The sequence below is a fragment of the Astyanax mexicanus genome, chromosome 8 (assembly GCF_023375975.1).
Source record: "Astyanax mexicanus isolate ESR-SI-001 chromosome 8, AstMex3_surface, whole genome shotgun sequence".
Taxonomy (NCBI): Eukaryota; Metazoa; Chordata; class Actinopteri; order Characiformes; family Acestrorhamphidae; genus Astyanax; species Astyanax mexicanus.
This window is the reverse complement of record NC_064415.1, coordinates 55,241,030-55,256,815: the sequence shown is the minus strand read 5'-3', so window position 1 is coordinate 55,256,815 and position 15,786 is coordinate 55,241,030. Positions and strand designations below refer to the sequence as shown.

The 15,786-nt window shown below is 39.5% G+C and overlaps 1 protein-coding gene across 4 annotated transcripts in view; it reads right to left on the bottom strand.

Moving 5' to 3' along the window:
• Window positions 1-15,786, bottom strand: part of LOC103023384 (uncharacterized) — a 56,167-nt gene that overhangs the window by 30,225 nt on the left and 10,156 nt on the right. For 3 of the 4 annotated variants that reach the window (XM_049482962.1, XM_049482963.1, XM_049482965.1), the window contains exons 15-39: window positions 15,581-15,699; window positions 14,824-15,051; window positions 14,557-14,712; window positions 13,506-13,690; window positions 13,082-13,264; window positions 12,427-12,518; window positions 12,160-12,329; window positions 11,747-11,900; window positions 11,087-11,166; window positions 10,817-10,997; window positions 9,576-9,731; window positions 9,355-9,485; window positions 8,367-8,525; window positions 8,096-8,279; window positions 7,691-7,902; window positions 6,968-7,156; window positions 6,322-6,464; window positions 5,670-5,829; window positions 4,739-4,822; window positions 4,367-4,492; window positions 3,312-3,431; window positions 3,004-3,224; window positions 2,199-2,392; window positions 1,188-1,415; window positions 257-411 (exon numbers count right to left, since the gene is read on the bottom strand). In XM_049482962.1, coding sequence (XP_049338919.1) covers window positions 257-411; window positions 1,188-1,415; window positions 2,199-2,392; window positions 3,004-3,224; window positions 3,312-3,431; window positions 4,367-4,492; window positions 4,739-4,822; window positions 5,670-5,829; window positions 6,322-6,464; window positions 6,968-7,156; window positions 7,691-7,902; window positions 8,096-8,279; window positions 8,367-8,525; window positions 9,355-9,485; window positions 9,576-9,731; window positions 10,817-10,997; window positions 11,087-11,166; window positions 11,747-11,900; window positions 12,160-12,329; window positions 12,427-12,518; window positions 13,082-13,264; window positions 13,506-13,690; window positions 14,557-14,712; window positions 14,824-15,051; window positions 15,581-15,699 — 4,010 coding nt within the window. The remainder of the gene's footprint in view (window positions 1-256; window positions 412-1,187; window positions 1,416-2,198; window positions 2,393-3,003; window positions 3,225-3,311; window positions 3,432-4,366; window positions 4,493-4,738; window positions 4,823-5,669; window positions 5,830-6,321; window positions 6,465-6,967; window positions 7,157-7,690; window positions 7,903-8,095; window positions 8,280-8,366; window positions 8,526-9,354; window positions 9,486-9,575; window positions 9,732-10,816; window positions 10,998-11,086; window positions 11,167-11,746; window positions 11,901-12,159; window positions 12,330-12,426; window positions 12,519-13,081; window positions 13,265-13,505; window positions 13,691-14,556; window positions 14,713-14,823; window positions 15,052-15,580; window positions 15,700-15,786) is intronic. The other variant, XM_049482964.1, reaches the window with a different exon arrangement.

Here is a 15,786-nt window from a genome sequence, read left to right as displayed (position 1 = left end):
TCTGGCTCTTAAAGGGAACGGCAAGTAACACATTAATTTGGTTTGTTGCATTTTACGTCCAAAGCACACTCATAATTGATTAAGAGAATTAGTACATGCCTTTTGCTCGTTATGACTGCAAGGTGTACTTTTCCCATCATTACGATAGCAAAGACTTACAGACACACCCTAAATTAAATGTAATAATTGTGATAACCATTATGGTAATATTTAATGAACTATATACTATGTAATACAAGTTGCACCATTTTCTGACCAGTAAATGTCCAGTGGTCCCAGTAGAGTTGTGCACGCCTCTCTGAAGTCTGATCTTTAGCTCTTTGAACCCAGCATGCAGTTCCACTTCAGTCAGCAGCCCATCCTCACTCCGGTTCACAAACACTCCTGCAGTGCTGTTGAAAGGCAGCCCTGCTTTAATGGAAGGAGACAGAAAAATGTGTTTAATCAAAAAACCTCCCCTTTCTGACTTAAATCCTTCAGAATTTCTAGATTCCAAGAGTTTCCATGAAAGAATGAACACAATCATGCAAAAGTTCAAAGCTGTTTTTTAAAATCTGTTTTTGCACTAATTTTGATTTATTTAAAAGATTTGTTATTAAAAATATTTGTTTATTTTAAAAGACAGAACGAAGAAGAAATGTTAAATAGGTACAAATATATCAGTATTTGTCTCATATATCTTATTTAAAGTTAAAGTTAATACACAAGGAGGGTGAAGACTAGCACAAGCCACTGCCTCTTTTTGAACTGCTGCTGATGGAGCATCACAGCCCTAACACTCGGAGGAAAGCGCATCGACTCGGTTCTGATACATCAGCTCACAGATGCAGCCTTGTGCTGATCCACATCACCTTAGGAGTGATGAGGGGAAAGAGCACCATCTACTGTACCCACTCAGAGAGGGCAATGCCAATTGTGCTCTCTCAGGGCTTCGACAGCTGATGGCAAGCTGCATGGCTAGGATTCAAACCGGCAATCTCCTGATCATGGTGACTGTGCTTTAACCACTCATTAATTCAGTTATTCTCTAAGCAGCTAAGCTTAATATTTAAAATATAACATATTATCTGATGTAGTAGTAGTAATTAAATGAAATGTTTGGCACTTATTTTCGGTTTGTTTTTTATTATAACATAATAACATAATCCAACCTGACCAAAAACAAAGACAAACGTCTATAAATGTACCTGCAGAAAGCAGCCAAGGGAAGGAGTGATGGAGCTGAGCCTGAAGACCCCGCTGACCGTGCTGTATGAAGCTGGTGCTGATGTTCATGCAGAGAGAACGCTCCTCAGCCAGCACACACAGCCGGGCACTTTCACACTCGCTCATCTTATCTTCACATCCGGTGTCCTCATGACTGTGTCTCAGCTTTACACCATACACACCACTGTCCAATGATACTGTCAACTGCCCTGAACAACATCACAGAGGATTTAAAACATGTACTGGTCAAACTCAGGCAGCTTTACTTCATTTTTTACAAGCTTTCTAAGCTGAAAATGGTTACAAAACTCTTACAAATATGATATTTAAAACGCATGTTTAAAAGCAAGTCCACTAATTCCTTTGATGTTGTCTCATAAAGTCTTTATTTTAAAGAAATGGTTGACTACATGTTCAAATAACTGATGTTCATGACAAAAAAATCATTTTGCTTTTTATGTTTTAAGTAACATGACTAATTGTTTAGCATGGGATTAGCAAAAACATGAAAAATAGTGAAATGGCAGCTATGATATTAGAAAGAGGACACTGAGGACATTCTAGTGACTTTCCCAGAATATGCATTTTAAAAATGAACAAATAGGATCTAAGAATTATTTTGGGTTACAGGACAAAGTGTTGAGATTGAGCTCCTCAGTCATAAAAAGTTACAATAAGATCAAATATACAGAACAAATAATGAGGGAACTTAATTTTGGTCTTTCCATGATTTTCTGAAAAACCAGCTGATGTCACTTCCTGTTGTAGATGTGACTGTGTTGTAGAATGTTCCAGATGTTTCAGATGATCACGGTAACAAGACTAAATGAAAGCCAGAGACACAACTACAATGTGTATTTTAGAATATGCCTTTAACAAAAAGTGATGGGACACAAAGCTTGATTCAGAGTGCAGATTGGTATTCTGTGGCACCTTTAATGCAGGTGGTCTAAGATTCGGATGTAGTTCTGTGTGACTCTTTTAAAGCTTACCCTCAGTGAGATCGTTGGACTTATTTAAAAGTCCTGCTAGGCTAGAAACCTGTGGGAGGATGGTGTAGCTGTTCATTGGGATAATCAGGTCCCCTGAAAAGCTCAGGTGAAGGTTGGGGTTTCGTATTAAAGCTGCACTCAGCTGCGCCTGGATCATCCTCTTTTTCTTTCCCAGAGCCCACAGAACAGACAGCCTGAGACAAAAAGAGGTTAATAGGTACACATGCTGTCTGTGCTGCGTTCACTTCTCACAGCTGTGTGACTTTGTTTACTACGCCATCTACGACATCTGTGCTGCTTGTCACATTGAAAACAAGCAGCTTTAAACTGCAAAGATATACAGATATACACGCTCGCTATATTTACTTTCTTGCTTCTGCACCAGACAGCTCTGACCAATCAGAGGAGACGATGTGCTTGCCTGATTTATTGGTGCGCATTTTAGCAGGTTTAGGTTTGTGCCTGTGTGAAACCAAACCAAACAGAGGGAGACACGCTCCAAATAAACAAACCCATCAACTGATCCAGACCATAGAAACCAACCACAGGTGTGAAAACGCTCTAAAACACCCAACACTGTCTTTAGGGGATTAAGAATGTCTGTCCACTTGTTTGTGTGTATGTATTTGTGTTTTCAAGAAATCAAAATGGATAAAAATAATATAATAATAATAAACATCCAACACTGTCTTGGCTAATCAACTACAATTTTGGTAAGTGAAAAATTTAAGCATCTCAAAGCTAGCATTACAAACACAGTGAAAATGTATAAGAAAGCAATTTTACGAAAATAAAAAATAATTACCTGTCTGAGGATAAATTTGCACCGAGACGAAGTAGACCGTCAGCAGTGAGCTCTGGAAGTAGAGTTTGCTCAAAGCTCACATTAAAACCAACACCACGAAGATCCATTTCCAAAATGTTAGCTAGCGAAGAATCCAGTGTAGCAATCTTCTTTCCATTAGACTCCAAATACACAGAGCTGCTGATATATCCAGCAGGAGATCTCTCTGCTGATAAATATGCCTGAAGAAGGAATATTTATTAACAATACATTTTTGTGTATAAACTACAGTATATGAATGCATGCAGGCGTATGTTTTTTTTTTTTACATTATAATATCTCTTAGCATCAGTGGTCAATTTCCCTTTCGCGGTGTATGCAAAGTCCACGCTGCTGTTGTGATTTCTCAGCAAGTCCACATCTAGGCTCATGGTGGTGGGAAACTTCAGCTGGAATGGAAGTAGCATTACTCAGTTACTGAAATTAAAGGATTTGGTAGAATAGAATCACACACAGTTAAAGGACCATTAAGTATAAAATATTGACATCAATATTTATGATATATTGCCCAGTCTTAATACTTATTTACGTCATATTTACCAGTCTTAGGCTTAATAATGTAAGGCCTTAGCTAAGCTGTGCAAATTTCCTGAGGAGAACTAACAGGGGTTGGACAATGAAACTGAAACACCTGGTTTTAGACCACAATAATTCATGAAAACAGGATAATAGAGGTGCACATTGAATTCTGCCGTGATTTGATCAGCCTTGGTTTTATGTTTTTTGGATACAATCCGGGTTAGCACCCGAACATCCCTTTCAGACAGCTTCCTCTTACAGCGTCCACAGTTAATCCTGTTGGATGTGGTTGGTCCTTCTTGGTGGTATGCTGACGTTACCCTGGATACCGTGGCTCTTGATGCATCACAAAGACTTGCTGTCTTGGTCACAGATGCACCAACAAGACGTGCACCAACAATTTGTCCTCTTTTGAACTCTGGTATGTCACCCATAATGTTGTGTGCATTGCAATATTTTGAGTAAAACTGTGCTCTTACCCTGCTAACTGAACCTTCACACTCTTACTGCTCTTACTGGTGCAATGTGCAATTAATGAAGATTGTTCACCACTCTGGTTCAATTTAGCCATGAAACCTCCCGCACTAAAATGACAGGTGTTTCACTTTCATGGTCCAACCCATGTATATGGAACAGATGATGTTAAACTGAACAAAATTTTCCAACACTCACACATGAATGTTCTGAGCAGTTATTTGCAGATTAGTGGAGGCCACATTGTTTGACATATAAAATAAACTACATTTGACAAATTGTAGCTAAAAGGCAAAACGAGAAAAGAAGGAAAGTATATGCTTGGGTTTACCTGCAGCAACTGACTCAGGTTGGCTTTGATGGTGATCCCTTGTTCACCGTGAAGTTGGACCTGCCCAAGCACTACTAACTTCTCCGTTTTAGCTGTTAAAATTCTCCCCTGCAGCTCCTGCACAGTCTTTAATACAAAAATCAAACATTATTCAAACTACAGGCCTAATATCTATCTTATAAACCTCTAGCAAGTTCTACAAGTATCTAAATATTTTACTTCCTGCAGTCTGACGAGATGTAGATGTTCTCTTTGAATTTGGAGTTTTTGAAGTTTATTTTATGGCTTATAGTTTTTTCTCTTTCCCAACCATTATTGAAAAATTCTCTATTTTCTGTTTACAGGAAAATTAAAATCTACTTCTTGACATACCTGATTGCTGTGGACGCTGATGCAAATCTCAGAGTCATGTGGAATATTCTCAAGATATAAAGAATGAATTAAAGAGGAACACACCTGCAAACAAAACAACACACAGCACAAATATTTCCTGAAAACTTTGGTTTTACATATATTATATAGATGTATTAAACACAGAGTGAGCTATTTTAAGCATTTATTTTTCTTATTGTTGATAATTATAGTTTACAGCCAATTAAAACCCCAAAAATCTGTGTTTCAGAAGTTTTTAATATAATATAAGACCAATTGGTACTTTTGGCAGTGTGGGTAGTGTGCCAAGTCCTGCTGGAAAATGATATCTTAAAATCTGCATCTCCATAAAAGTTGTCAGTAGCAGAGGGAAGCTGTAAGATATGAAGTGCTGTAAGATTTTGTAGGAAAACAAAACTGCACTGACTTTAGACTTGATAATAAAACACAGTGGATCAACACCAGCAGATGACAGACATGTCTCTCCAAACCATCACTGATTGGTGGAAACTTCACACTAGACCTCGAGCAGTTTGGACTGTGTGTCTCTCCACTCTTCCTCCAGACTCTGCTCCCTTGATTTATAAATGAATTTTATAAATTTACTGATGATCAGTGATGGTTTGAAGAGACATGTCTGACATCTGCTGGTGTTGATCCAATGTGTTTTATTATCAAGTCTAAAGTCAGTGCAGTTTTGTTTTCCCACAAAATCTTACAGCACTTCATGCTTCCCTCTGCTACTGACAACTTTTATGGAGATGTGGATTTCATTTTCCAGCAGGACTTGGCACACTGCCCACACTGCCAAAAATACTTATTGGTTTTATATAAAATATATAATATCTAAATGTCTGTGCTGTTTGTTCAGTGTACTTGTAGAATTTGTGCTAAATGAACCCCCATATAATAAATCAAAGCTTAAACTTACAAAAGGGTTCTGGGGTCGATATCCCAGGGTGAGAACATGAATGGCTTTTCGGTTGTTTTGAAGAAGGGATTTGGACTCAAGGATGTACACTCCCTTATGCAGGTCAACAGTGAAGGTCTCCTGAAGGAGTAAACTTTCAGGGAGGAACTTAAACGGCTGCCTGTTGGACAGAATATGAACATCGGTAAACAGCAAACATCATGATGAACTAATAGAAATGTAGAAGCTAATAGAAATGTAAACCCCTTAGTTCTGTTGAAATAAAACAGGCATGTATTGGGAAAAAGACACTTCAAAACATCCAATAGAAACAACCTATAGAAAAATGGATAAGTGGGCAAAGACAAACAGTTGATAAACATTTGAGATAGTGTTTGGAGTGGTGTATTCTTTCCTGGTTCTATCTGATGCCAGATTAGCAGACTTTGTTGTGCAACTAACCTAAAGCCATATCTTGTTTCCGCTTGATTCCAACTGTACAAGCTCCGCCCCTGCTCCTGTCCCAACATGCATATACTGTACGTCTACCTCTCAGTGTGCAGGCACCCTTAGTCTGATGATGCAAAATATTTTAAATATCATTTTTAAATCATTTTTAAGCATCATTTCCAGTGGCATGATGATTAACGCCTGTGTAGTTTTCAGTACTGACCTGAAGTGAAGCACCCATCGTTTTTGATACAGATTTCTGTCCTTTCTCATTTCTTCCACTTTGCCACTTATCTCTATCTCTAGATACGGACTGTTCATCTCTGAGAAGGTCATCCTCATCATCACCTCATTCTTCTTCAGCTTCTGAAACAGAAAAGGATATAAAGCGCCCTGTAAGGAATCAAATGTCATAGATTCTCTATGCTGATGCAGCATTGCTGAGTAGCATCACAGTGGGCTCAGAGAAAAAGTGCAGCGACTCGGTTCTGATACATCAGCCCACAGATGCAGTCTTGTGCTGATCCACATCACCCTTTGGAGTGATGAGGGGAAAGAGCACCATCTACTGTACACACTCAGAGAGAGCAAGGCCACTTGTGCTCTCTCAGGGCTCTAGCAGCCGATGGCAAGCTACATGACCAGGATTCGAACCAGCCTTAGATTGCTGGACCATCCGGAGTCCACTTTCAATTAATGTTCAGATTCTTTAACATGTAAAAAGTTTATTAACACTTTCATTTACCAAAGATGTGCCCTATAATAAAAAAACTATTGCAAGGATTTTTGCGAAACCAAAACATTATTTAATATGGATTCAAACAAAGAACCACGGTACTATATGACATATGAGGAGAACCCAAATATACCTTTTCCACAATGTTGAGGGTTGCAGAGATCTTGTGGTTCAGCTTGCCGTAGCTGCTGCTCAAATCCAGAGACTTCACTTGTTTTCCATTGTTCAACGAAATCTCCCCTTTTATGGCTGGTGTCCAGGCTGTGCTGATGGAGCATGAAGCATTAACTCTACGCTTTCCCAGAGCACCCCATCCGCCAACCTGGAGCAAAACCATCACATATTACTGTTCCTCATCTAGTACTGCTGCTAAATGCTTACTAGCTGCATTGCTAACTTGGTTATATATGACTGTTTAAAATCACATTTGATTTGATTCTTTTTCTTCCATTTTTCTCACATTTAGCTGCAACTCAGCTGTATATCCCCCATCACTAGTGATGCCACAACACAAGGAGGCTGAAGACTAGCACATGCCTCCTCCGACACATGTGAAGTCAGACTCCGCCTCTTTTTGAACTGCGGCTGATGCAGCATTACCGAGTTACAGCATCACAGCGCTAACGCTCGGAGGAAAGCGCAGCGACTCAGTTCTGATCCATCAGCTCACAGACGCAGCCTTGTGCTGATCAACATCACCCTAGGAGTGATGAGGGGAAAGAGCGCCATCTACTTTACCCCCCCAGAGAGAGCAAGACCAATCTTTCTGTGCTCTCTCGGGGCTCTGGCTGCTGATGGCAAGCTGCATGACTGGGATTTGAAGCAGCCATGTTTTGGCTTGTTTCAGGCGACATACCTTTAGATAGGTGACCGTAGGTGTGAACAGATGGAGGTGTCCTTCCCGGTCTCTGTTCTTCTCCCTGTAAAGACCCTCCAGCGCCAAGTTGCGAATGGTCACCAACTTGCGGGTGGTTATCTCAGAAGTGAACTGGGTTGTGCCGTGTTGAGGTTGAGTTAGCTTATGAGCCAAGTAGACATACACCCACGGTGTGTCCATGTTGAACGACCCTGAAGAACAAGATCACATTAATGTTGTGCAAAACATACTATTAAAAACGACTGTGTTTTTTGTACTATAAGACGACCGGATTAAAGGTAAACTATTAATGAACGTCTATTTTCTATTCATAAGGCGCATCATTTCTTAACCAAGATTTAAAATTTAAGATTTAAGACAAGTATTAAAATGTAAAATCAGTACCGTCCCATTTGCGTAATGAGGCTTTTGCAGACATGTCTTTCCAGTGAAGGCCAGCCACCAGGGGAATCTGGTCGTTATAATTGACCTTCAGGTGGGTGCTGCTCTCAGATTTTCTTCTTTTCATGTGGGAGTGTAGGAGCTGGGTCCTGTAGTTCAGTCCTTTCTCTGGAACTCGCAGGCTGAACTACAGCATGAAGAATGAAGATGAATTATAAATCATTAACTTATGAATTATGAAGTTATTTTAGACTTCTCATCTAAAAGGTCTCACCTCAAGCGCGTAGCTAGTGAGACTCTCTCCAGACTGGTTCCTGATGGACTGACTCAGTAAGACTCTTTGTTTGTTGCTGCCCTGGTTCCATTGCTTGCCGTAGCTCAGGTCCAGTGAAGACTGGATATGAACTGGACTCCTTTCATGTCTGAGCTGAATCTGTATTTGTGAATTGAACAGGGATGGCAGGATACTTAATAAGATTTCACAACATTTCTGATTACTATGATAATGTTTTACACAAAAATGAACATCATCATCATGATTTGGGGCATTTTCACAGCTGTAGTTTCTTCCTCTGGTCCATATCAGTCAATGAGTTTTCTTGTTGGTTTGGTTTGTAGTAATAATCTGGCTAGTAAATTAAAAATTAAAAATTAAATAAATTAAATTAAATAAATTAAAAAACTGCACCTGAACAGCCATTTAGTTCAAATATGAATTTAATTGATCATTTGATAGATGGGTCTTTTGAGCTTTAGTCCTTCAATTTTAGCCTTGACTTAAGCTCACCAGGTTGCACAGACTTAAAGAGAGAGGGCTGAGCCATATTAGCATTGTGATTGGCCCGAGGTATTCTGATGTAAACCTGACCCACTGTTCAGAGCACGCATTTTACATTGATAGAATGATTAAGAGAGATACTTATAAGACTTTATAAAAAATATATTTATAAGACTTTTTTTTTTAGAAATACTTTGTATATTTACATTGTGGGTGCAAAATGGGCGCACTAGGTTCAAAATGCTTCTGTCAGCGAGAATTGTCCAAAAAAAAAACAGTGTTTACTACATTCAACACACAAATGACCCCAAACACTTAAGAAATGTTGAAAACAAGATGTTAGTTCATTTTCCACAGTTATAATATATTTTAGATCTAGAGTTCAAGAATAGCTGGAACAAGTGGAAAGAATCTCAGATTGATAGATTGTGTAGATTATGTTAAATCAGTAAGAATGTACTAAACCACACTACACCACTGTTACCTTGTGGTTGAAGAGGGTGATCTGGGAGCACTGGAGCTCATGATCCACCCTCATGCTGTAGCCCTCTTCAACTGACTCAACCTCGTCCTTCAGGTTCTGTGACATGTGACACTCGTGCATAATGGGTGAATCTGGAGACAATGAAGAATGAAAGATTTTGAGTTAATGGATTTCTCTCCAGTTTTTTCCAAATAGCACTAATACTGGAGTAGATCCTTCACCTGGCACCCCGTATCTGATCCGTAGGCCGGAGCTCCACTCTGCTCCACTCTGCTCAACCAGTCCGAGTATTCTGGTGCTTAACAAGCTGGGCAGCAGAAGCCCTGTGTCCACAGAGTACTGCCTCCGACCATCATCCTGCCTCCGCTCCAGCTGCACTGTGGATGAAGTCACATTGCATCACAAGGTCCATTGCATCCACTGTTTATCTGTCAACTTTAGACTATGTTGCATACAATGCAAAAGTATTCAACAACCTCGAAAGCCTTATATTTTTAGCCTTATATTTTAAGCCTTATATATATTTTAGCTATATTTTATATTATTTGTTTCAAGAAAGTATTGGGTGTCCAGATTAGAGTAACATATGTCATGTCTAATCCAGAGCAGTGACTGTAGAAAAGCATGAACATCCCAATATGACAAAATTAAAACCTCTGGAATATAATGAAGAGCAGTGTGTAAGACTGGTGGAGGAGAACATGATGCCAAGATGCATAAAAACTCAGATTAAAAAAACAAAATTATTCCACTAGATATGGATTTCTGAACTCGTTGAACTTGTTTTCTTTTACATTTATTATTATTATTATTATTACATTTAGTGGATGCTTTTATCCAAAGCGACTTACAAATAATTATTTACAATAGCAATCTTCCCATCTCTTTCATCTCCAGTTTTTAATTCCAGTTAAAACAGTTTTTAAAACTAGTTTTTCCTCTGATAATAATGGCACATTATTTCCCTTCAGACCTCAGTTTAAAACATCATCTAACTATACTGTAAAATGACAGGGTTTAGGATCCATAGCGGATCGCTGCCACTATGATCGGGAGATTGCTAGTTCGAATCCCGGTCATGTAGCTTGCCATCAGCTGCTGGAGCTCCGAGAGAGCACAATTGGCCTTGATCTCTCTAGGTAGGTAGTTGGCACTCTCTCCCCTCATCACTTTTAGGGTGATATCGATCAGCTCAAGGCATCTGTGAGCTAATGTATCAGAACCGAGTCATACAAAAAACAAACTCTTGAAAGTGGGCATGGCAGGTGGATAGTAAGGGACAGGGTTAGGGAATGGAGCCATAGTGTCCATGCTTTACACAGTCGTTTGATCCAGACAATGATGATAACTTCATCCAGTGGGTTAAAGTCTTCCCAATGGAAAATTAAAGCATACTGACTGGTTGCATTAATATTGAGCATTTAACAAAAGTAGAATAGCCAGAAGTATCTGAATGTCTTGCCTGAAAAAGAAGCATCTCTACTGAAGACATTTCGAAGCTTAGCAGTTACGCTAATCTTCCTGCTCAGCCCATGTGTTACGTTAACTGAAAGTATGACCGGACGTCCATCTGCTGCAACTTTGGCCTCCAGTTGGTAGTGTGTTCTCTTCTCTGAGGGAAGACTCACAGTCTCAATCAGTCCCTAAAGCACAGACATAAAATAGGACATGGATTATTTGATCTGTTACTACTATTAATACTACTGTAATTAACTGATTATAGTCACAGTACCTTGAGATAATAATGGTAGATGTCATCTACTAGAACCTCTGCTCTTCCTGACCAGTGTCCATTCAGTTCGTCAAGTAGCCCTGAGAAAAGAAATACAGAGGGCAGATAAACTCTGTATCCATCTGATACGACAACAACTATTGTTTCTTTAAATATACAGGGGTTGGATAATGAAACTGAAACACCTGGTTTTAGAGCACAATAATTGATTGTCCCGAAGGACAATTCTTGTGGAAACAGGTGAGTTGAGGTGAACATTGAACTCTGTCGTGATTTGATCAGCCGTGGTTTCATGTTTTTTGGATACAATCCGGGTTAGCACCCGAACATCCCTTTCAAACAGCTTCCTTTTGCATCCACAGTTAATCCTGTTGGATGTTGTTGGTCCTTCTTGGTGGTATGCTGACATTCCCCTGGATACGTGCACCAACAATTTGTCCTCTTTTGAACTCTGTCACTCATAATGTTGTGTGCATTGCAATATTTTGAGCAGAACTGTGCTCTTACCCTGCTAATTGAACCTTCACACTCTGCTCTTACTGGTGTGCAATTAATGAAGATTGGCCACCAGGCTGCTCCAAATTAGTCGTGAAACCTCCCACACTAAAATGACAGGTGTTTCAGTTTCATTGTCCAATCCCTGTAACCATATATAATAACCTTGAATGAGGAGGGTTTTTAGAGGGTGGACGATTTTCAGAACCAGCCTTCGAGGACTAAAACTCAGGTCCAAAGATACGTCTCGAGGGATAGTGGACTGAGGTGTTCCAAGGAAGATGAGCAGATTGGCTTCCAGCGGCATCCAGGAGTTTTTCTAACAAACACAAACGAGTCATTTCATTCATTGCATTTCTTTGCACATTTTGAGGAAATGGTCCTCAACAACAGTGTTACTAAGTAATATATATATATATATTTTTTTATCTTAGCCTAATTACAAAACCTTGCACATGTCTTTTAATTTAAAAATCAAGGATTAAAGTGAAACTTAACATGAAGCACTGCTCTGTTGCACATGTGTGCCACTTCAGACAGATGTCAGATATGGGTCAAACTAAAAACATTGTGTGAACCTGAGAAGTGAATGCATAAGCGGCCTCTAAGAGGTACTTCTGAAGGCCTCGGTCCAGCTTTTGAAACCTCAGTGTAAAGAGTACTGGACCAGCCGGTGGAAAACCTCTTCCTATCAGTGACACAGGGTAGGTGACATCAGAGCACAGCTGCCATCCAACCAACTTGGACACTGAAATGAGAAAGCAATAAAAAATACATATTTTGTCTTCATGCAATAAATTTCACTTGTGTTTAACTAATAGTGTAGTATTCCGATGTTGATGTACATGTTTTAGGTGTGCAGGTGGTCTTCTCTTTCAGGTTCCTCAAGGCGGTGAGCTCCTCTTTGCTTTCTCCACTCACACGATACATTCTTGAGCTGTTTCGAGAAACAGAGTGTTGGATGTTAATCTACACAGATTTCTCTCCTGAAAACTGTTTATTTGGGTGAGTAAAGCGCTTCCATTTATTTACAGTAAACTTAGATTCCCAAATTTCTCCAGCCCTAAGGTTGGAGCATTAGCATTGGCAGCCAACCACTAGCACTTAGCATGGTTAGCGGGTAATGCTGCTCCAGCAGTGCTAGCCAGGGTTAGCAGCAGGCTACAGCCCGATGATACTTACCTCTGAACAGCAAAAGAGCTAGCATCTAGCGGCTAATGCTGTTCCAGCAGTGCTGGCTGGGGTTAGCAGCAGGCTACAGGTCGATAATACCTCTGAACGACAAAAGAGCTAGCGCTTAGCGGCCAATGCTAATGCTACTCTAACCTCGGTGACAGAGAACTAAACTTAGTCCTAACTCCTGTATAAAGCTTAGTAAGGTTTCTTAAAATAAGCAATCACAAAGTCCCAAAATGAGTGAAGTTAAACTTAAATCAAGCAAAAAGCCCTTATTTTCTGGCTCAAATTTGTATGTACATATATTAGGAAACTTTTTCAGACCTAAAGGACAAAACATCCATAACATCTTCAGGCGTGTTGAGAACCATCTTTAAACTTTGCCCATTGTGCACATATACTCCTCCATCCAAGCTTGTGGAGGTTCTGACTTGGGTGACCCACTCCAGTCCCACTCGACCAAATGCTCCATCCACCCCCATTCTGGCTGAGAGGCCGATAAATGCACTGGATCAGAGGACAGGCAACAAAACAGAAGGACAGACACAAGTCATCATAGGTTAGTAATCGTACATTCAGAAATTACAGTACATCAGAGTGGATTAAAGCAGAGATCTCTTAATCAATGAGCCAATGTTGAGATTACAAAGCATTCATGATATAATTTTCCAATAAAATGAGAAATATTCCATGTTTAGGTTTAATCCTTGTACACAAATAATTCAGATTTCAGTTTAGTGAGACTTACTTTGGCTTTATGTGACCTGCCAATGAGAACTGAGACCAGTCCTTAAGGTTGGCGCTCCCCTTCACCCAGAGAGAGTAAGAAGAGGACATGTTGATACTCAGTTTGATGGGCAAGCCTGAAAGTGATGGTAACACCAGTTCTTCAGCAATCATGATGGTTCTGTGGGTCAATTTAACCTCCTGACCCTGAGAAACAGCAGAGAAGAAACAGAGAAAATGAGAAATGTGATCTGGGATATGACAAAGCTATACAATTTCCTCTTAATAATAGGGATTTTGCTGCAGTATCTGCTCTAAATGGAAATTTTCCATTAAAAGGAAAATATTATCGTCAGCTAGGCTCACTGTATTTTGTTACATGGAGTGGACTGGATTATAAGGCACATTACGCGACACTAGTAAGGAACAGGGGTGTCTCCATATTTTTTGTAATTCAGCAGGTCCTGCCACTGGGTGGTAAGACCTGTACAAAGCTAAGCTTAGTAAACATAACTGTAATTCTTAAAAAAAAAAACAGAAAAATTTTATTTATATAACTTTTATAGTTAAACGAGTGCTGGATGTTAATCTACACAGATTTCTCTCCTGAAAACTGTTTATTTGGGTGAGTAAAGCGCTTCCGTTTAACAACTGCTAACTGCAAGCACTTGTAAATGCCACCCGGCAGTGCTACCCTGAGGAGCCCTGAGTGTTCAGGTAAGCCAGGGCGATTTTAGCTAGCGGTTCATGCCACGTAGCTTGTTTTAAAATGGTAAACACGCAGAATACAGTCTCATATATTCACCTCTCAACGGTAAAAGAGCTTGAGGGCTTCGGTTAGCGGGTAATGCTAATGCTGCAGTAATACTCCAGCAGTGCTAGCCAGGGATAGCAGCAGGCTACAGGCCGATAATATCTCTGAATGGCAATTTATTTATTTTTTTGGGGGGACAAATACATTTTATGTGTGCCTGATATTGTGATAAATACAATAATCCCTGTCTGGGAATCTGACCACATATATTAAATTACTGCTAAAATGTTCTGTATGATCTATGCGTTGGTTCACCTACCTGCAGCAGCTTCACAGTGACTCCAGCCATTCTGAGTGACAGCTCTCTCAGTTGGCCAAGCAGTTCATTGCAGGTCATGAAGGTAAGGTCAGTTCCAAACATCTTCACACTAATCCAGCATCGGAAATCACTCTGTCTTTCCTTCTGCCCTGTGAACTTATGCCAAAAACTTATTACATTTTAGAGGCTAAACAGTTACTATATAAAAAAAATCACATAGTAGCAATAAACCTATACACTGATAAGAGCATGCTTTTGGACACTCACCTTAGCTTTAAGAAGACTCGACTTGCTGGACGTGCAGTCATCATTCTGAATCACCCTTTCCTTCTGATCTGAAGCAGTTTTCTCATTTCTCTTGTTCCTTTTCTTCCCATGTGATGTATGTGATGTAGATTCTGTTTGAGTGTCAGAGTTATCAACTGGAGAAGAACGATGGCCTTCTCCAAACGTTCTCCAGAGTAAAGACTCTGCATTTTCCATCCTCAGTGCGACCTACAAATACAACACAAGTACTGATTTATAACTTTACCCTTTGAAAATAATGCATTAAACTACATACAGCTCTTAAAATGAAAAAAAAAAACAAAAAAAACAAATGATGAGTTTCTTTGATTCTACTAAATTGAAAACCTCTGGAATATAATCAAGAGGAAGATGGATGATTACAAGCCATCAAACCACCAAACTGAACTGCTTGAATTTTTGCACCAGGAGTAAAGCAGCATAAAGTTATCCAAAAGCAGTGTGTAAGACTGGTGGAGGAGAACATGATGCCAAGATATATCCACCAAATATTGATTTCTGAACTCTTAATACTTTATGAATATGAACTTATTTTCTTTGCATTATTTGAGATCTGAAAGCTCTGCATCTTTTTCTTCAGCCATTTCTCATTTTCTGCATATAAATGCTCTAAATGACAATATTTTTAGTTTAGCATGTTGATTTGACTCATATATACCTATAAATAGCAAAATCAGAGCAACTCATTCAGAAAGAATAACAGATATTACTGTGTCACCTCTAAAACATTAAAGGATCTGCCCAAGACGTGAACTGTCACATTGGCCATTGCAGAACGTGGCAGAAAGGATGCAGGTGAGTAAACCAAGGCTCCTTCCATGTTGGCGATGGCTGGTCCTTGGAATGTAAAAAAAAAAAAAAGAAAATATTAGATGCTTTAGAAATCATGCACATTATTTCCAAAGTAAAAAAGTAAAAAATGGA